General features: G+C 38.7%; 1 protein-coding gene across 7 annotated transcripts in view; it reads left to right on the top strand.

Moving 5' to 3' along the window:
- NAALADL2 (N-acetylated alpha-linked acidic dipeptidase like 2) overlaps window positions 1-20,366 on the top strand; it is a 649,741-nt gene that overhangs the window by 585,561 nt on the left and 43,814 nt on the right. For all 7 annotated transcript variants that reach the window (XM_081328125.1, XM_081328124.1, XM_081328126.1 and 4 more), the window contains one exon: window positions 16,180-16,273. In XM_081328125.1, the coding sequence (XP_081184251.1) occupies window positions 16,180-16,273 (94 nt within the window). The remainder of the gene's footprint in view (window positions 1-16,179; window positions 16,274-20,366) is intronic.

The following is a 20,366-nucleotide window of genomic DNA, read 5'->3' as shown; positions in this document are numbered from 1 at the left end:
CAGCCTTTGGGGGAAAAAAACCCCTGTACCTACCTCAGAATTGGTTCGGAATAAAACATTGCTGAAAATTATAGCCAGCTTCTTTTTGACATTTTCTTCTTCAGTTGAGGGTGAAATGCAATCCCTCTATTCTTTTAAATAAATATGGGCAAATATATTTCTCCATTGTCTTAGAAATAATGTTACTTGCCTTAAACTGTACAAGGAGGTCAATACATTTTTGGTTGCTTCTTTGTTGAGAATTAGGGCTTCTTGGTTCTGATTGTTATTTGAAGATTGCTCATCTTCATATACAATGTTTGCATAGCACAATATTATAATGCAACATGCTCTCATTCAGGTTAATACAAAATCATGCTCCAAAATGTATTATCTGTGTCAGTATGTGTCATATGCACAGAACTTTGTCCCATCCAATCTGTGGAAATGATATATTAGTAGCTAAGTAGCTACAGATAGGCCTTGACTTACAACCTGTCATTTAGTGACTGTAGGAAGTTACAACAGCACCTGAAAAGATGACTTGTGACCATTTTTCACACTTACAGCTGTTGCAACATCCCCATGGTCAAGCGATCAAAAGTCAGAGATTTGCCAGCTGGCTCATAAATATGATGGTTGCAATGTCCTTGGTCATGTGATCACTTTATGTAACCTTCTGATATGCAAAGTTAATGGGGAAGCTGGATTCACTTTACAACTGTGTTACTAACTTAACAACTGCATTGATTCACTTAACTGTGAGAAGAAAGGTTGTAAAATGAGGCAAAAAATTGTCTCACTTAGCAACAAAAATTTTGGGCTCCACTCTGGTCATAAGTTTAGAACTATCTTTATAGAAGAGGTAAAATGTAAAAGTTTCCCTGTCAATCATGTCTGACTCTAGGGCACAGTGCCCATCTCTGTTTCTTGGCCAAAGAAGTCAACATTGTCTGAACACAATTTCCATGGTCACGTGGCCACCATGATTATATGCCAAAGGTTCATGGAACACTTCCCATTGAAGTGGTACCTTTTTATCTACTTGCATTTGCATGCTTTGTAACTGATATAATAGGTGGGTAGTAGCTGGGACAAATACAGGGAGCTTACCCTGTTGCACAGAGCTTGGGTCTCGAACCTGGGCTGTCAGCTCTCCAGCTGACAAGCTCAGCATCTTTAACCACTGAGCCATCACGCCCCCTCTATATAGAAGACAAGCAATTGAGTTTTCCCGCAAAACTGCACTGTCAAGTTAATAGACCACCTGAATTCAGAACATTTCCATGCTTAAGGGGCAAATGGCCTTTGATGTTGTCTTCAACTATTTACATATATCACTCACCATTGTTGATATACAGTAACCATTAGGAGGAAAACTTAGTCATACAGGTTAAGGAGCTTTGTCAGTCATTATGGTCTTGTGCTGAATCAAGAATTAGCTTGAATCTTCTCTGTGATAGGAGAGTATCAATCTGGTTCAGTTGGAGAGGTTTGAAGGGGAGAAAATGTCTCCAAATGATGGAGTTTTTCACTTTGATATAGTGCTCTATGTTTTTGTACTGTGGAGGGTCATAATAATTCTCATTAACTGTGAACTCCTGTGGCATTTAAGTAAGTTTAAAGAATTAGAGCTACATAGGGACATCTGCAGAGGAACCCAAAATCATGGTGACAGCCATGGTTGTACAATGAAAGCCCCACCTTGTTTTAGGGATGCGGTGGCTCAGTGGGTTAGGACTCTGAGCTTGTCGATCAGAAGGTCGGCAGTTTGGCGGGTCGAATCCCGACTGCCGCTTAACAGAGTGAGCACCTGTTACTCGTCCCAGCTTCTGCCAGCCTAGCAGTTCGAAAGCACGTAAAAATGCAAGTAGAAAAATAGGGACCACTACGGTGGGAAGGTAACAGCGTTCCATGCTCCTTTGACATCTAGTCATGCCAGCCACATGACCACAGAGACATCCTCGGACAAGCGCTGGCTCTTCGGCTTTGAAACGGAGATGAGCACCGGCCCCTAGAGTTGGAAACGACTAGCACGCATGTGCGGGGGAACCTTTACCTTTACACCTTGTTTTATATATGTGACATGTGTAAACAAGGGGCAAGGTTTTGGTGGCACAGTTGCAGCTGCCATTGTGCAGCCATGCGTTCCATCTGTAGCTTTCGAGCTGCAAATCACCTTTTCAGTGATTTGGAAAGAGAATAAACTCTAAAAGAAGTCACAGGCTCTAAAATGCTATTTCCAGACAATTTGTCATTGTTTGTCATTGCTAATTATGCCATGAAAGTGCCCGCTAATTGTTTTTAGAGGACATTTCCACATGACACAATGAGCGTGAATTAAATCATATTCAGGTATATGCCTCTGGCAATATGATGACATACAGGTAGTCAATGACTTACAACCATTTTTAGTAACTGTTTGAAATTACAATGCATTGAAAGAAGGGACTTATGACCAGTTCTTGCACATATGACCGTTACAGCATCTTCACAGTCATGGAATCAAAATTTTGTTGCTTGGCAACTGCCATATATTTTTAATGTTCGCAGCATCTGAAAGCAATGTGGTCACAATTTGTAATATTCTCAGCCAGTTTTTCAGCAAATGTCAACAAGGAAGCTGGATTTGCTTAACAGCGCCAGGATTCATTTAACAACCACAAACTGCAGGGATTCACTTAATAACTGTGGCAAAAAAATATTGTAAAATTGGGTGCATTTAATAACTGCCTTGCTTAGTAACAAAAAATTCTTGTCCCAACTATATACCAAAGACTACCAATACTCAAATTGTGCCTTACAGAATGCTACTAAGAATGCTACTAAGTCAACTCTGCTTTTTTACTGATCCAAATGTGCTAAGTAGCATTTGAATTTCAATTATTTTTAAAGCAGCTTGAATGCATCTTCTTGAGGAATGTACTCTAACCGTGGGTGTCTCAAATATGGTTCTGCATCAAGAAGCAGACATAATTGCGATAGAAAATGAAATAAGGATTAACATTTTAAATTATTGGTCAAAATAATATGCTTTTTGCTGGCTTGGTTTCTTGAGTTTTATAGATAGTTTTATTCCTAAATAGAGAAGTTATATTATGCAATGCCTGAACCAATACTAATATTCACAAGAAAGATTATTAGCTTTGGACTGTGATTAGGCCAAGGCAAAACTAAGGGCAAGAATGACAAACTTTCTCTGCCAAGACGGATTTATCAAGTCAGGAGAGCTATGCCAGTGTGTTTTAATGTATTACTATCAGCTGTGTTAGAATATAAATGTAGGGAAATCCCATATAATGATCAGCTTTGTCCAGGGCTCATCCCTTCTTACACAGTATTTTTTATAAAGGTATCTGATATCTTTGATAGATCACAATATATATCTCCATTAATAATTACATTTCCAGGCATTCAAATTCTTTCCGTTTCTAAAACTGTATCTGCTGCCTGATAATGTTGAAGTAATCTCATTAAATATTGTTATTCAGCTTATGGAATCTTATCAAATCTAAAATTAGTATTAATGTTTTACTGTGGCTTTTAGTTTTTAGCCGTTTTATCAACTGTGTGTTTGTGTACCTTTAACCATAGTAATGATGAATCTGAACTATCATGACACAGCCTTCATCTCAACACCAGATACTGTATAACGGAGGCAAATTAGACCTGGCTTAAATTTTTCTTGTTATAAAGCCTCCCCCCCCCCCTATTTTTCCTGATGCCTGTTTTTGCTCTCCAAGAATTCTATGATGTTGAAAATGACATGGGCTTGGATCTGCCCACTCCCATTGGTCACTTTTGAATTCTTTCAGCACACCCCCTGGAAACCTCCTTTGATGATGATTTTGGTCTGAGACACAGGAAAGTTTGGCTGTCTGGCTTCCACAGAATCATCTACTTCTACAATATGTGACAAGGGCTTTGCAGAATAGAATTCAAGCCTCATTTGGAATGCTTCCATATAGGTAGAGGCCTGCTGTACTTCTGAAAGCACATTCAACCTTTTTTTTAAAAAAAATGCCTAGTGCTTTTTTTTTTGAGAGTTGTAGACCTGTGTTGTTTGTTTGTTTGTTTAAAAAAAAACAGGATTGCAATGCTATTAGAGGAAAAGTTGACTTAAATTAAGAGAGACAACCAGATTTTCCTAGCTGTGTTTGAAATAAGTGCATTGCCAATTTTCTCCTATTTTTGCCAGCTTTTTTTGATGCTGGGGTGTGGGACGGGAGCTCTTAATGATTTCCACGGGGTGTGTTATTACCATTTTATATTCTTGATGGGGATACTTTGGGGTGATTTTAGCTGTAGCCACTCTCTGCTTTCAATGCTGTTTCCCCCCCTCCCCCCCAGGATTTGCCACTTTGGGATGTTTAGTGGTTAGACTGAAATTGACCAAAGTTCTGCCAGATTCGTCTCCCAGGCTGAGTGATAAGTCAGAGAAAAAACAAGGGGCCTGGATGAAGCAAAAGAGAAAGCGCTCCTCCCCCTGTGTCCCTCAAATGCTCCTGAAAACCCTCCATTGCACCTTACAACTATCACTCAGGTTATAGAGCTTAAAGAAAGGTCTACTGATTTTTGGAAACTGACACTCCAAATAGCCAGAGGAAGACCTAAAATAAACTAGGAGGAAGATGGATCTGTTGTGACAGCTCTTTTCAACCTCACACTATATCCTAGTTTGGCCAATTTGTCATGTTCCTCGTCTATCTTTTTTTTAAAAAAATATGGTTTACTTATAAAGAGTAGATATTTTAAGAGATCTGACATCTCATTTTCCCCCCCACTTTATTGTTATTTCTCCATAACTCATTTTTGGATCACGAAGAAAGCAAGAATTCAAAATGTCGCATGCATTGCTGTGATGGCACCCTGATTGATAGGAAGGATAATATGCATAATTTCTAGGGTTTAAAAATATTGTACTATAGCTGTCACTCCAGAATCTGTTCATGGTAACCAAGGCAACATGACTCTAAAACTGGATGGATGGACAAAGTATGGGAAGAGATTTTTACTCCAAAAAAAAAAGAGAAGCTTATAAGGCATAACATGATTAGGTGCACCTCTTAAAGGGGGCAAAAGAAGAGGTTTCTTCAGATCCTGTGTTTCAGATTACTTCTAAGATCCAATATATATCCATCCAATATATATTTATTTCCTGCTGTCAGCTTCATCCTCACTCCAATTTCCACATATTTGGCAGATGGTTTAAATCCATTTTCTGCTATCGAGCATTCAATAAATTCATCAGAGGTTCTTGGAAATAAAACATTCAAATTTAACATGTCTACCTACCAGCAAGCTAGCAAAATGTTGTTTAATTCATAATTTTAATAACAAACTGAGAGAATAGAATAGAATAGAATAGAATAGAATAGAATAGAATAGAATAGAATAGAATAGAATAGAATAGAATAGAATAGAATAGAATAGAATAGAATAGAATAGAATAGAATAGAATAGAATAGAATAGAATAGACCTGGAAGGGACCTTGGCGGTCTTCTAAACCAGCCCCCTGCTCAAGCAGGGGAACCTATACATCTCAGACAGGTGAATATCCAGTCTGTTCTTAAAAATGTCCAGTAATAGACCACCCACGATTTCTGGGGGTAAGCTGTTCCACTGGTTGTTTGTCCTCATTGTCAGGAAGTTTCTCCTTAATTCTAGGTTGCTTCTGTCTTTGATCAGTTTACAACCATTGGTTCTTGTCCTTCCCTCTGGTGCTTTGGTGAACAACCTGGCCCCATCTGCCTTGTGGCAGTCCCTCAGATGCTGGAACACTGCTATCATGTCTCCCCTATTTCTTTTTTTATTTAGACTAGGTAAACCCAAGTCTCATACCTGTTCATATGGTTTAGTCTCCAGACCTTTGATCATCTTTGTTGCTCTTCTTTGAATTTTTTTCCAAACTTTCAACATCTTTTTCGTGATATGGTGACCAAAATTGGCTGCAGTATTCCAGGTGTGGTCCTACTAGGGTTTTATAAAGTAGTACTAATACTTCACATGATCTTGATTCTATGCCTCTGTTTACAGGTATACAACCCAGGATTGTATTAGCTTTTGTGGTTGCTGCTGTACACTGCTGGCTCATGGTTAAGTGATCATCCACTAGGACTCCAAGGTCCCTTTCACAGTTACTGTTTTTAAGCCCGGTCTCTCCCAATCTGTATTTGTACCTTTGGTTTTTCCTGCCTAAATGTAAGACTTTGCTTTTCTCCACATTGAAACTCATTTTGTTGAATAGGGCCCATTGTTCAAGTTTGTCAAGATCTTTTTGGATCCTGACTCTGTGTTCTGGGGTATTGGCTACTCCTGCCAGTTTGGTGTCATCTGCAGATTTGATGAGTTCCCCTTCAATTCCCTCATCTAAGTCATTTATGAACATATTGAAGAGCAGTGGGCCTAAGATGGAACCTTGTGGTGCCCCACTGCTTACTTCTCTCCATGTGAATGTAGTGCCATTGAGGACTACTTGTTGGCTACTAGTTATGACTTTGTTTGCTTCTAGTTGTTTGCAGATCTGTTTTTTGATTATCGTTTCCAGGATCTTCCCAGGTATTGATGTTAAACTGATTGGTCTGCAGTTTACTGGGTCAACTTTTTTCCCTTTCTTGAAGATGGGGACCACATCAGCCCTTTTCCAATCCTCAGGCACTTTACCAGTGCTCCAGGATTTATTAAACCATTTTAAAGGGGCTGGCATTGCTACAGCTGGCATTATCACCACATTTTCAAATTCTCCTTGTTGCATATACCATTATCTTGTGAGTATTGACCTTTTTTAAGTGTCTTGAACTCCACCTGCTCTATTCCCAAATGTTTCATTGTTGAAGATTTGAAGAGGACTTGCAAAAGCACTTGGCTAGATTTATACCAAAGCTTGCATGTTCTGCTGAAGAATATCCTACATTACCTTCTTGATCAACATGAAAGAGTTGGAAAGGAAGTGTTACCCTTGACTTCATACCTCCTATTTAAATTAAAATTCCTTCTGCAGATCGAATTTCTGAACAAAGCTATGTAGGCAGGTCTCTTTCCTCTTCCTTTTATGGATGATCTTATCTCCAAACTATCCTAGCTAAGTTATCATCCCGTGTATTTCTGAAGGCTGTTGCATGATAAGCCTTAAAAACCTAACAGGTTATTTTTTTAAGGTTTCTTATTGCTGGGTGCTTTTTACAATTCAAGCATAGAGACATTTGTCAATTAATATTTTTATTTCCTGATCAATAATTCCTCAGTCATGAATAAATTAAAGGCAAGGTTTTCCTGTTTGGAGAAGAATTGCTATTATATACCAGCATATATTAAAATGATCAAACCCAATGTTATTCAGAAAGATAGTGAATTTTACTGGATTACTATGTTCCAAGCTATCTACTACAGCAGGATAGCTTTTGAATTTTTCTTGTCTTTTGTCAGAGAGCCCTCTACTGACCCAAAATGCATTCTGTGAGAGGCAATGTTTTGTTAAATTATCTGTTTAAAACCTAAAGATATACCCTGACCATTATAGTTTTTTAAAAAAAAAACAATAATAATGATGATGATGATAATAATAATAATAATAATAATAATAATAATAATAATAATAATAATAATAATAATAATAATAATAATAATAATAATAGTAATAATAATGATGATGATGATGGTGATGATGATGATGATGATGATGATGATGATGATGATGATGTTTAAAAACAATTGAAGTCAAAGGACTGTGTAATGTTATAAATAGATTTTAGGAAATATATTTTCTTCAATGCTAACTAAAAGTCCCTCTACATTTTTTTTTCTTTTATTGATTAGCTGTATATTTTCCTTGTTTGTCCTTTACAATATAACCACCTCCAATTAGTGTGCAGGTGTCCCATGAATCTTTTATTCTTGTCTTCTACTCACTTGGGTGGGTGTAAATCCATATGTTTACTGAAGAACAGGAAAAAAAATACAGGCTATAGATGAAATGATGACATAGGGGAAAATAAATTTTTAAAAAATAAGAAAGAATAATCAACAGATAATATATTCTTCATCTGCAGCATACTCACTCCTCCGTACCATGCAAAAATAAATGAGATAGTTACCTGTTTTAAAGCAAAAAAAAGATGATTTCAGTGATTCATTTATCACTTCTTATATGTGAACAACCGGCTGTCAACACTGCTAACATTGGATGTTCTTGCTTTGACAATATAGCTATTTTCTCTTGAACCTGTATGTTACTTTTAGAATTAGAATTAGATGATGCTGAGGGGGAAGGGGAAGAATGTGTATGGGGATTAGTTAGACATAACAACATCACAGTAGAGTGTTCTTCCAGGTTGTTTGAAATAAGAGATGATAAGGAATGGTGGGTTAGACAACTGGACGGAAGGTTTTCATTTTAAAATAATTGGAGAATGTGATCTATGACTGTCAATTGGAGGAGGGAATTGTGCTTTGATACTATGTGTTCAGGGAAGGGGAATTCAGATTTTGGCTTCCACCATGTACGTGCCAATGCCATGTTATTTGAATAAAGAATCTTTAAGGTAAACAATGCCGCAAAGTTCTTTGAAGAGTAACATCTGCTGGAACCATGACACTGGTTCTCTGTGTGGATGCTGCTTCTGGAAGTCCATTCTGGGTCTGGGCAACAAAAAATTAGCTATCAGTTCTGCTGAAGTGGTGTGAACTGGCTGAATCCCACCACTGAATATGATAGACTGAATGAAATTGACCTTCCTTGTTGAGTAAGGATTAAACTTACTCCAACTCGTAATATACTAGGCCATGCTGACTCTTTTCCAGATTATCAAAATACAGAATCCATGCTTAAACTGAGATATATAATAGCTTAAGATCATGGCCTTTTTCATTTACTATGTAAACACAATGGCTGGAATCTCAGAACACCCTTTAAGAAACATCTGAACAACACTGTAAATTATACCAAATGCTGTATGAAAATTCAGCCAGAATACAATATTCTACGCTGATGTCTCTCTCGCTTCTTACTTTTACAACATCTAATTTCAAGTTGCCCTACAGAGAGAATTAACTTTGTGCTGCAACGTTTTTCTCAACCACTTCCTTCACAGAAGACAATTCTTCCTGCCTTTTCTCTAATCTTCCATGTTATTTAGCTATAATCATAATTTATCCACAAAAATTCCTTCACTTAGTTGAGTCTATAATGTTCTTTCCTGAATGAAGGTGAATATACATGTCCCAGGATAATATTTCAGGATCCAATTTGGGTCGGTCAGCGGGACTATGAGGTTTTGTCTTCCAAGCTTTTGGACTCATGCTGGAGCCCAACCTCAGGGAACGTCTCTCTAAAATGTTCTTTGCCTCTGTACTCCAAGGGTGTATCTTGCCCTACATTGACATCAGCAGGGGATTGAATGATTTTTTCCCTCACTGTACTGGTGTCTTTTCAAATAGAATTACCCTTGCTGGCATTTTAAGGATTAGCTAATGGTTTCCATGTGTTTTCAGACAGCTTGTTCCATCCCATGCTGAGGGGAAATGTAGTACAGCAGCATCTGGAGAGAAGAAGCCTATCTTTGGCGGACATTTTAGATTGCAACTATGGACCTTCCATTTTAAGAAGCAGATTAACATGGAATCATTGCTTTTGCCCTCCTTGGAGAAGAAAGGAAACTATGTATCACAGCAATGCTTAAGATCTTAAATTTACCTGAAGCCTTGTCCATTAGGTTTATACTACTGGTGTTTGGCAAAATTCCAGTAAACCCAATCTGCCTGCTTAAACAGCATATTTAGTTTAGTTTAATGTTTAGTTTAATGAAAAGAAGGACTACGGGTGACATGATATCAGTGTTCCAATATCTCAGAGGTTTCCACAAAGAAGACGACTGAGACAAGCTATTCTCCAAAGCACCTGAGAGCAGGACAAGAAGCAATGGATGGAAACTAGTCAAGGAGAGAAGCAACCTAGAACTAAGGAGAAACTTCCTGACAGTTAGAACAATTAATCAGTGGAACAACCTGCCTCCAGAAGTTGTGAATGCTCCAACACTGGAGGTTTTTAAGAAGAGACTGGACAGCCATTTGTCTGAAATGGTATAGGGTTTCCTGCCTGAGCAGGGGGTTGGACTAGATGACCTCCAAGGTCCCTTCCAACTCTGGTATTGTATTGTATTTATTCTCCGTGTGTGTGTGTGTTTAAAGAGTTCTTGCAGATTTTTTTTATCTCTCCTTTTTATACAACTTTTGTCTTAGATGCATCTGTTCATATTATAAAAAATATTCCTACTCTAACATCAGATAATGCAGAGTTATTTGCAAAAGTGAGTCTTCCAAAGATCGTTCCTTATCAGTTTATGTGAAACAAAGGCACTTGAAATGTCTCATGAGTTTTAGTTTATTTCCCCCCTAGCAATGAGGTGCATATGTGAGAAAGTGTGTATGCATGAAACATATTTAATGTAACCTCAGAGTACTTTACAGATAAAAAAAGAATACATTCTATGCTTCACTCCCTTTCTTTCCTCTCTTTTTTATTTATTCTTTTATGGCTTTTAAAATAATGACAGAGAAATGGGGGGGGAGCATACAAAGATAAAAAAAAATACATGCATTGTGAAAGAAAAGGGGGAAAAAACGTAGTTCTGTTTTTTTTAAAAAAACACCAAAGGAAAAGAAAAAGGATCTATCATTCTGGCTGCAAATAGTTACAATTCTATATATAGTTACTATTTACAGATAAAACAATATAATACACCTTTTATTTTACTTTTTCCCTTTTTCTCCTTTCTTTATATATCAGTAATAGAAAAAGGGAAAACCAAGTCAGTTGATAGAACATACTGATTTTCCAAAATCAACTTTAAATAAAATAATAAACATCTCGGGCCAAAAAAATGTTTTAGCTTATGCCTAAATGACTATCGTGCTTTTTCAAAAGGCAACTGGACTTCCTTTGTTTTTCCGTTGAAGATGTCTTGCTTCTCACCCACGAAGCTTCTTCAAGGAAAAACAAAGAAAGTCCAGCTGCCTTTTGAAAAAGCACCTTTGGGATAGCTGATCCCTAAACTTCATAAAAGCCACTAGCATATGGATCAGGAAATGATGTTCCAAAGATGGAGTGCCATTATTAAAAATACTTGATATTACATCAATGCTTACCTATTGTCAAGGGGACATGTTCATTTCTTTTCTCTTCTCAACCTTTTCATATTGTTGTTAGTTGCGAAGTCGTGTCCGACCCATCGCGACCCTATGGACAATGTTCCTCCAGGCCTTCCTGTCCTCTACCATCTTCTGGAGTCCAGTTAAGCTCACGCCTACTGCTTCAGTGACTCCATCCAGCCACCTCATTCTCTGTCGTCCCCTTCTTCTAGTGCCCTCAATCTTTCCCAGCATTAGGCTCTTCTCCAGTGAGTACTTCCTTCTCATTAGGTGGCCAAAGTATTTGAGTTTTAGCTTCAGGATCTGGCCTTCTAAAGAGCAGTCAGGGTTGATCTCCTCTAGGACTGACCGGTTTGATCGCCTTGCAGTCCAAGGGACTCGCAGGAGTCTTCTCCAGCACCAGAGTTCAAAGGCCTCAATTCTTTTGCGCTCAGCCTTTCTTATGGTCCAACTTTCACTGCCATACATTGCAACTGGGAAGACCATAGCCTTGACTATACGCACTTTTGTTGACAGGGTGATGTCTCTGCTTTTTAGTGTGCTGTCTAGATTTGCCATGGCTTTCCTCCCTAGGAGCAAGCGTCTTTTAATTTCTTGACTACAGTCCCCATCTGCAGTGATCTTGGAGCCCAGGAAAATAAAATTTGTCACTACCTCCATTTCTTCCCCATCTATTTGCCAGGAATTAAGAGGGCCGGATGCCATGATCTTAGTTTTCTTAATGTTTAGTTTCAACCCAACTTTTGCACTCTCCTTCTTCACTCGCAACAAGAGACTCTTCAGTTCCTCTTCACTTTCTGCCATTAGAGTGGTATCATCTGCATATCTTAGGTTGTTGATATTTCTTCCAGCAATCTTAATTCCAACTTTTGATTCATCTAGCCCTGCCTTTTTCATGATGTGCTCTGCATATAAGTTAAATAGGCAAGGCGACAGTATACAGCCTTGCCGGACTCCTTTCCCAATTTTGAACCAATCAGTGGTTCCGTGATTTTGAATAGCTCAGCTGGAATACTGTCACCTCCACTAGCTTTGTTGTTGCTCAGCTTTTCTAAGGCCCACTTCACTTCACATTCTAGGATGTCTGGCTCGAGGTCAGTGACCACCTCATTGTGATTATCAGGGACGTTAAGCTCATTCTTGTATAGTTCTTCTGTGTAATTTTGCCATCTCTTCTTAATCTCTTCTGCCTCTGTTAGGTCCCTGCCATTTTGGTCCTTTATCATGCCCATTTTTGCATTGAACGTTCCCTTCATCTCTCCAATTTTCTTGAAAAGATCTCTGGTCCTCCCTATTCTATTGTTTTCTTCTATTTCTTTGCACTGTTCATTTAAGAAGTCATTCTTATCTCTTCTAGCTATTCTCTGGAATTCTGCGTTCAATTGGGCGTATCTTTCTTTTTCTCCCTTGCCTTTTGCTTCCCTCCTTTCCTCAGCTATTTGCAAAGCTTCCTCAGACAGCCATTTTGCTTTCTTGCATTTCTTTTTCTTTGGGATGGTTTTGGTTGCTACCTCTTGTACAATGTTGCGAACCTCTGTCCATAGTTCTTCAGGCACTCTGTCTATCAGATCTAATTCCTTAAATCTATTTGTCACCTCTACTGTATATTCAACAGGGATATGATTTAATTCATACCTGACTGGCCTAGTGCTTTTCCCTACTTTCTTCAGTTTAAGCTTAAACTTTGCAACAAGAAGCTCATGGTCTGAGCCACAGTCAGCTCCTGGTCTTGTTTTTATTGACTGTATAGAGCTTCTCCATCTTTGGCTGCAGAGTACATAGTCAATCTGATTTCTGTGTTGACCGTCTGGTGATGTCCATGTGTAGAGCCGTCTTTTGGGTTGTTGGAAAAGGGTGTTTGCTATGACCATCGTATTCTCTTGACAAAATTCTATCAGCCTGTGCCCTGCTTCATTTTGTACTCCAAGGCCAAACTTGCCTGTTATTCCGGTTATCTTTTGGCTTCCTACTTTAGCATTCCAATCCCCCATGATGATAAGGACATCATTTTTTGGTGTTAGTTCTATAAGGTGCTGTAGGGCTTCATAGAACCGGTCAATTTCATCCTCTTCAGCACCGGTGGTTGGGGCATAGACTTGGACTACTGTGATATTGAATGGTTTGCCTTGGATTCGAACTGAGATCATTCTGTCATTTTGAGGATTGTATCCCAGTATTGCTTTTCCTACTCTTTTATTGACTATGAAGGCTACTCCATTTCTTCTGAGGGATTCTTGCCCGCAGTAGTATACCTGATGGTCATCTGAATTAAATTCACCCATTCCTGTCCATTTTAGTTCGCTGATACCTAAGATGTCAATGTTCAGTCTTGTCATCTCTTGTTTGACCACGTCCAGCTTTCCTTGATTCATGGATCTTACATTCCAGGTTCCTATGGAGAAAAAATCTTTACAGCATCGGACTTTCCTTTCACTACCAGACATATCCACAGCTGAGCGTCCTTTCGGCTTTGGCCCAGTCGCTTCATTCTTTCTGGCGCTACTAGTACTAGCCCTCTGCTCTTCCCCAGTAGCATATTGGACGCCTTCCGACCTGAGGGGCTCATCTTCCAGCGTCATATCGTTTTGCCTTTTGGTACTGTCCATAGGGTTTTCATGGCAAAGATACTGGAGTGGGTTGCCATTTCCTTCTCCAGTGGATCACGTTTTGTCAGAACTCTCTGCTATGACCTGTCCGTCTTGGGTGGCCCTGCACGGCATAGCTCATAGCTTCATTGAATTACGCAAGCCCCTTCGCCACGACAAGGCAGTAATCCATGAAGGGGACCTTTTCATATAAGCTGCATATTTTGAATCGCTGCCAATGAACAGCCAATGCTTCCCACTTCTTAAAAATCAAAATGACATCATCTTTTACCTTCCATTCCTCCAATCTTTTGGAGACATGAAAACCTCTCAATATCGAATTTGCCCAAACCAGACTTTCAACACATGGCCCAGCTAATAAGTAACAATCGCCATTGGTTACTTGAAAGAGCAAAGTTCTATATTGATCCAGGGGACCTGTTGAACCAAATGAAACACAAGAACAATGTCTTGGTACCAAAATGTCTTATCCTGCTATCTATGCCAGCCTGTGTTGGAAAAATTCAGTCAATAAATGCCTACAACTGGAGACAATTCAAATATTTGTTGAGTTTCCAAAACTAGCTTACAGTGAATCACTGGTCTCCAATAACTGGAACAGGATTAGACCAAGAGCCTCACTGTTACATACAGTAGGTCTTGTAGAGAATGTTAAACAAGATGGTTGAAACATGCACACATTTAGCAAGATCCCCAAAGAATTACTGTACATGTCATGCATCTGCATGAGAGGAGGAATAGACATCCTTTAAAATATTAAACTTTCATAGTTGCATCCTTTGAAATTCTCAAATGCATTTTTATTTGCAGGAAGCCCTGAGAACTTAATTGTTATTCTAACACAGTAACCTTGAGTTAGCTATGGAAAGAGAAAAAGGGGTAAGAAGGTAACCACTGCACCTCTTAGAGTCTGATATTATATATATATATATATATATATATATATATATATATATATATATATATATATATATATATATATATATATATATATATATATATATATATATATATATATATATATATATATATATATATATATATATATATGTAAATTACTAACAAAGAATTAAAGGGAAACTGAGATGCATTTCTGACTCCTTAGTCTTCATCAGTCAGCTATACCCTTCTGAGATTCGAACCTGGGCTTCCCTTGCAGAAAAAGCTAACAGAGCGAGAGAGACCTTGTGGCTTAGAGGCAAATAACACTGCCTAATATGCAATCAGCCCAGGTTCGAATCTCAGAAGGGTATAGCTGACTGATGAAGACTAAGGAGTCAGAAATGCATCTCAGTTTCCCTTTAATTCTTTGTTAGTAATTTACACAAATATATGAATTGTCCGGTGTGACTACTGCCTGTTCGATAGCCTTCAAGATAGGCTGAAAACAGGAAATAAAGATTTGCCCCATGTTTGGGGCCTAGCAAGGTAATCTAAATAGTTAACATTTGAAATATATATATATATATATATATATATATATATATATATATATATATATATATATATATATATATGTGTGTGTGTGTGTGTGTGTGTGTGTGTGTGTGTGTGTGTGTGTCTGTGTGTGTGTCTGTGTGTCTGTGTGTCTGTGTGTCTGTGTGTCTGTGTGTGTGTGTGTATGTGTGTGTGTGTGTGTATGTATATGTATATGTATATGTGTGTGTGTGTGTGTGTGTGTGTGTGTGTGTTAAGTAACCTACAGGGATTTTACAGCATATTGATCATCTGTTTCAGAGTCTCATAGAAAGATGTTGTTGTTAGCTGCGAAGTCATGTCCGACCCATCATGACCCTATGGACAACGTTCCTCCAGGCCTTCCTATCCTCTACCATCTTCTGGAGTCCATTTAAGCTCAGGCCTACTGCTTCAGTGGCTCCATCCGGCCACCTCATTCTCTGTCGTCCCCTTCTTCTCTTGCCCTCAATCTTTCCCAGCATTAGGCTCTTCTCCAGTGAGTCCTTCCTTCTCATTAGGTGGCCAAAGTATTTGAGTTTTAGCTTCAGGATCTGGCCTTCTAGAGAGCAGTCAGGGTTGATTTGCTCTAGGACTGACCGGTTTGATCGCCTTGCAGTCCATAGAAAGATATATACTGCTTAATAGTCCAGAAATTCTCTGTGCTGCTTGCTCAGGTGTCTGCATAGATGCAGGGACATTATGCTACTCTCCCATTGAAATAAATGGTCCCTTTGTCCCCTCAGCCATTTGCTTCATTTGAAAAGTAATCCCTGCAGACCATTTAATCTGGCCTTCAAAACTAGCTTGCTATTCCAGGTGACACATCCATCATTAAAGCTGAAGTGCTTATCTGCCCATCCAGATGCCTTAATGGGAACTGCTTATTTAGGAGCTCAGTGTTTGGTGGAGAGTTACCCAGTGGATTATGTTAGAATGCACCTGAGTGTCTGATTCTTTTTTTCTTTTTTTTTCTTTTCTTTTTCTTTCCAGTTGACAGGCGAAGCAATTTTGCAAATTGCTAGCAAGCCAGTTCTGCCTTTTAATGCCCTGGATATTGCATTGGAAGTTCAGAAGAACCTACAAGGTAATTTCTGCCGTGATCTAAGGAATTTCAGCAAATGTAATGCTTTCCCTCTGCTTGAGATGGCAAGTGCCTGCTTTTCTCTGCTGTAAACAAACAACGCTGGCCTATTTTATTAATCCCAATATTTTTTTTTTAGCTCTGTGTCAGTGCTTGGGCCTTGGTGGTAAATTAAGTATCATTTTTAGCAAACTTATTAGAAACATAAATGGTTTATATAGACACAGTTAAGCAATAATTACTGTAAACATTTCAGTAAATGATAAATACCATTTTAACGGCTGCAGGCAGGGTTGCTCTCCCCCACCACCCTTCCATTCCATACAGGGAAGCCAGCAAATAGGAAGAAAAATAAAATGAGGCATTGAACTCCATGGTTCTTGAAGGCTGTGTAATTTTCCCAGTTTGAAAACTGGCCATCTTGCTTATTTATTGCAGCAGGTCATATTGGCAGCGGATCACTCCAGCTCTCCTCTCTTCTTACAGCCACTAGGAAGCAGGATAATTTAATGCCAAATAATTTGCCCGACTTGATTTATCGTCCCCTTCTTGAAAGCTCTACGTTAGAAGTGAATGACCTTGATCTGGGTATTAGGATGAGAGGGGGATAAAAATGGGAAGATTTTTTCCTCTTCAAGGAAACCAAACAGAGGCCCAAGGCCTAGGATAATACAACTGATTGTGTGTGTGTGTGTGTGTGTGTGTGTGTGTGTGTGTGTGTGTGTGTGTGTGTGTTCAGAGTGCTGGAGTGGAGTTTTGGAAGTAAATTCAAAACTCATACTGGGCTTAATGAGAGCTACCAATTCTGTGACAAAAATCCAGTTGACTGCTAGATGGAAGTCTTGAGACTATTTTGATGCTGCCATCTAGTGGCTATTCAGACTTTTGCAATACAGATATTGTAAGCCTAATTTAAATGAGCCACAATCTTACCATTCAACACTTTATTGCCATGGGTTAAATCAGGGGTGTCAAACTGCTGGCCTGCAGGCTGGTTGCATCATGTGGAGGCTGTGAGTTTTTTTCCGGCTATGCAAAAAATCTCACGATACATCATGACACGTGACGTGCTGAGTTTGACACCTGTGGGTTAAATAAAGACAACCAAATTAGTCAATGAGTTAACCTTGACTGCATGAATTCATGCAGGTTTTTTGGCAGCATTCCAGATGAGATTGTATTGTTTTGTTGTGTTTTTTGACTAGCCAGCAGCCCTGGATCTCCCATGTGGTCCTCCTCCAGCTATTAACTTAGGCTGACCCTGCTAGCTTCTGATATCAGCTAAGGTCAGCTAGTATTAGCTAGGATTAAGTCATATCAGATCAGTATGTTGGTTTCTTTCAAATAAAGTAAATATATTTGAAGCATATTGCTGTGGGGAAAAAATCTGAAAGATCTCTGAATAAAAGAGGATTATATAGGAATAAAGGATTATGGACCAATAAATATACCCAGAGGAGTCAATATATTCAGGTGTTAAAACTAGAAATCACCCTGTCTTGCTTTCTAGCCCACTATCTTAGCCACTGCACAAAACTGGATCTTAATTCCTCTTCTGCTTTGTATAACAGCTCATCTCATTAATTGGCCTTGAGGAAGTGTTCTGTATTTTTTTGGTTTGACATGAGCCCTGGTTGCTGTTAGTCAAGGAATATGTATAGGGCATTTTCCGTCCAATAAACTTTTTATCTTCTCTGTACATAGGTTATACTGGGGACTCTATTTTAAATGGGAAGCACCATTCTTATTCTTAGTTTGGTCTTAGTTTCACATACATATTTTGTTTCTATTATAGATAATGGCCTGGGGCAACAACTCACTTTACTTTTGATTGCTTTTTTGCAAATTGCACAAGGTAAAGATAATAAACAGATAGATACAGGAAAATAGGTGTTCATGAATACTGTGTGCATCAAGTATGATCTAGCATTCAGCTTTGACTTTTTAAAAATTGCATGATAATGAAGATGCAATCTTGGTGATCACCCGGATAGTAACATATCTACACATTGCTTGAATATATGTTTCAGAGTCAATAATGAACAAAAAAACCCTACCCATGTTCTTCTGACTACTTTACAATTTAAATTTAATGCAGAAAATTCTTAAAGTGAACATAAAGATTAAACCAGAACCTTTCCTTCTGGGTTTAATGGAAAGAGATCTGGGGGGAAAAAAATGGAACTCTGATTTTATATATGGTGACGGCAGCAGGATTGCTCTATGCACAAAAGTGGAAGGATGCCTCGATTCCTACCATGGATGAATGGTTACAAAAGCTGATGGAATTAGCAGAGATGGACAAATTGACTGCGATGATAAAAGCAAAGGACATAAGTACTTTTGTTTCTACTTGGAAACCACTTCTGGACTTTGTGCTTGAGGTGGAAAAAAATGATATTATGATTTTGAGTTTTACCAATTAGACTGATTTGCCGATACAGAAATGGCTAGCCAGTGCATACTACTATAGAAAAGTAAACAGTTGAGATTTGATTTTAATGTCTGATTTTACTGCAACAGAGAAAGTCTGAAGTCAATGCCTTTTGTTTCTTTCCCTCCCTTTCTTTGCATCTTTTTTGTTTTCCCTTTCTCTACTGTTTGCTTTTGTATTTTCACATTTTATGTTATAAATGAATAAAACTAATAAAAAAAGACAATTTAAATTTTGTGAAATCTGTCCAAAACAGGAATCTGCATAGAAAACTGACAGAATGGGCAATATAAGGATCTGTAAGAGATTTCACTAAACGTAATTGCAGAAACAGCAGAGCAAAAGAATCTTATTTTATTGGTATTAGAAGCCCCCTCCCCCCCAAAAAAAAACACATTTCTCTTTCGTTGAAATCAAGTGACTGAACCTAATGAACTTCCAATCAGAGGTAAAGAAAATTGTGAGATCAAGTCAACAAAGGCTGTTTATACACTTAACAACAGAAACATTTTTTGTGATAAGCAGAAAGAAAAACAATGCAATTTATTTTTAAAAATAATTGGCTGAATAAAATTCATTTTTTAGCTGAAAATTAGAACTTGCAAGCATATCCTAGGAAATGTATAAGTCAAATACATATAAAGATGCTTGGTCAAAAACAGTATAGAGTAATATATTCTATAAGTAACATACAGAGAGGGATTTCCCACTTTCCCTCTGAAACACCAGAAGTACATTTCATTTGCATTAAAAATAGGTTGTCTGCTAGTGGGGATCGTAGGAAATACACATATTTGTAAACAAGCCAATCTAATTCTTACATTCTAGAATAAGAGCTGGACCAATCTTTCGTATTGTTTCCTACTGTGAACTGTTGGACATCAATATTACACACTGAAAGGCTTTGTGGCTGTGTGAGAAGACAGGCTGCCTGCAAAAGGGTCAGAACCTGGGTTGCTGGTGCCTGTCCCTTTAAGACCTGTCACTAGCCAGCTCAACAATGTGTGGTGGTGTTGGACTTGTGGTGTTAGTGTGGGAGTGAGAGAGAAGTTGGTTTGTATTCATTCACAATGTCTCAATCCGCCTAAGGCAAATTTACTTATTGTTCTCCAGAATAGTAGTAGACTAGGTGAAGAGTGGTATAGTAAACCATAGCCTTTGAGTACCTGTGGGGGTGTTGTCTAGAGACCAGGTATGCTTGTTTTGGGTCTCTTGGGTTTTGGAGCCCACTAGCCTGGGTATATAGGGACGCAGTGGCTCAGTGGGTTAGGATGCTGAGCTTGTCGATCAGAAGGTCGGCAGTTTGGCAGGTCGAATCCCAAGTGCTGCGTAACAGAGTGAGCGCCTGTTACTCGTCCCAGCTTCTGCCAACCTAGCAGTTCGAAAGCACATAAAAATGCAAGTAGAAAAATAGGGACCACTACGGTGGGAAGGTAACAGCATTCCGTGCGCCTTTGGCATCTAGCCATGCCGGCCACATGACCACGGAGATGTCCTTGGACAAGTGCTGGCTCTTTGGCTTTGAAACGGAGATGAGCACCAGCCCCTAGAGTCGGAAATGACTAGCACGCATGTGTGGGGGAACCTTTACCTTTACCTTTTTAACCTGGGTATATGTAAAAGAGCCCTAGGCAGGAATCTCTCTTTCTTCTTCTTCAGTGT

Source organism: Vipera berus, assembly GCF_964194415.1.
Source record: "Vipera berus genome assembly, chromosome: 5".
NCBI classification, from domain to species: Eukaryota; Metazoa; Chordata; class Lepidosauria; order Squamata; family Viperidae; genus Vipera; species Vipera berus.
The sequence above is the reverse complement of the archived record's forward strand: the minus strand, read 5'-3'. Positions and strand labels throughout refer to the sequence as shown.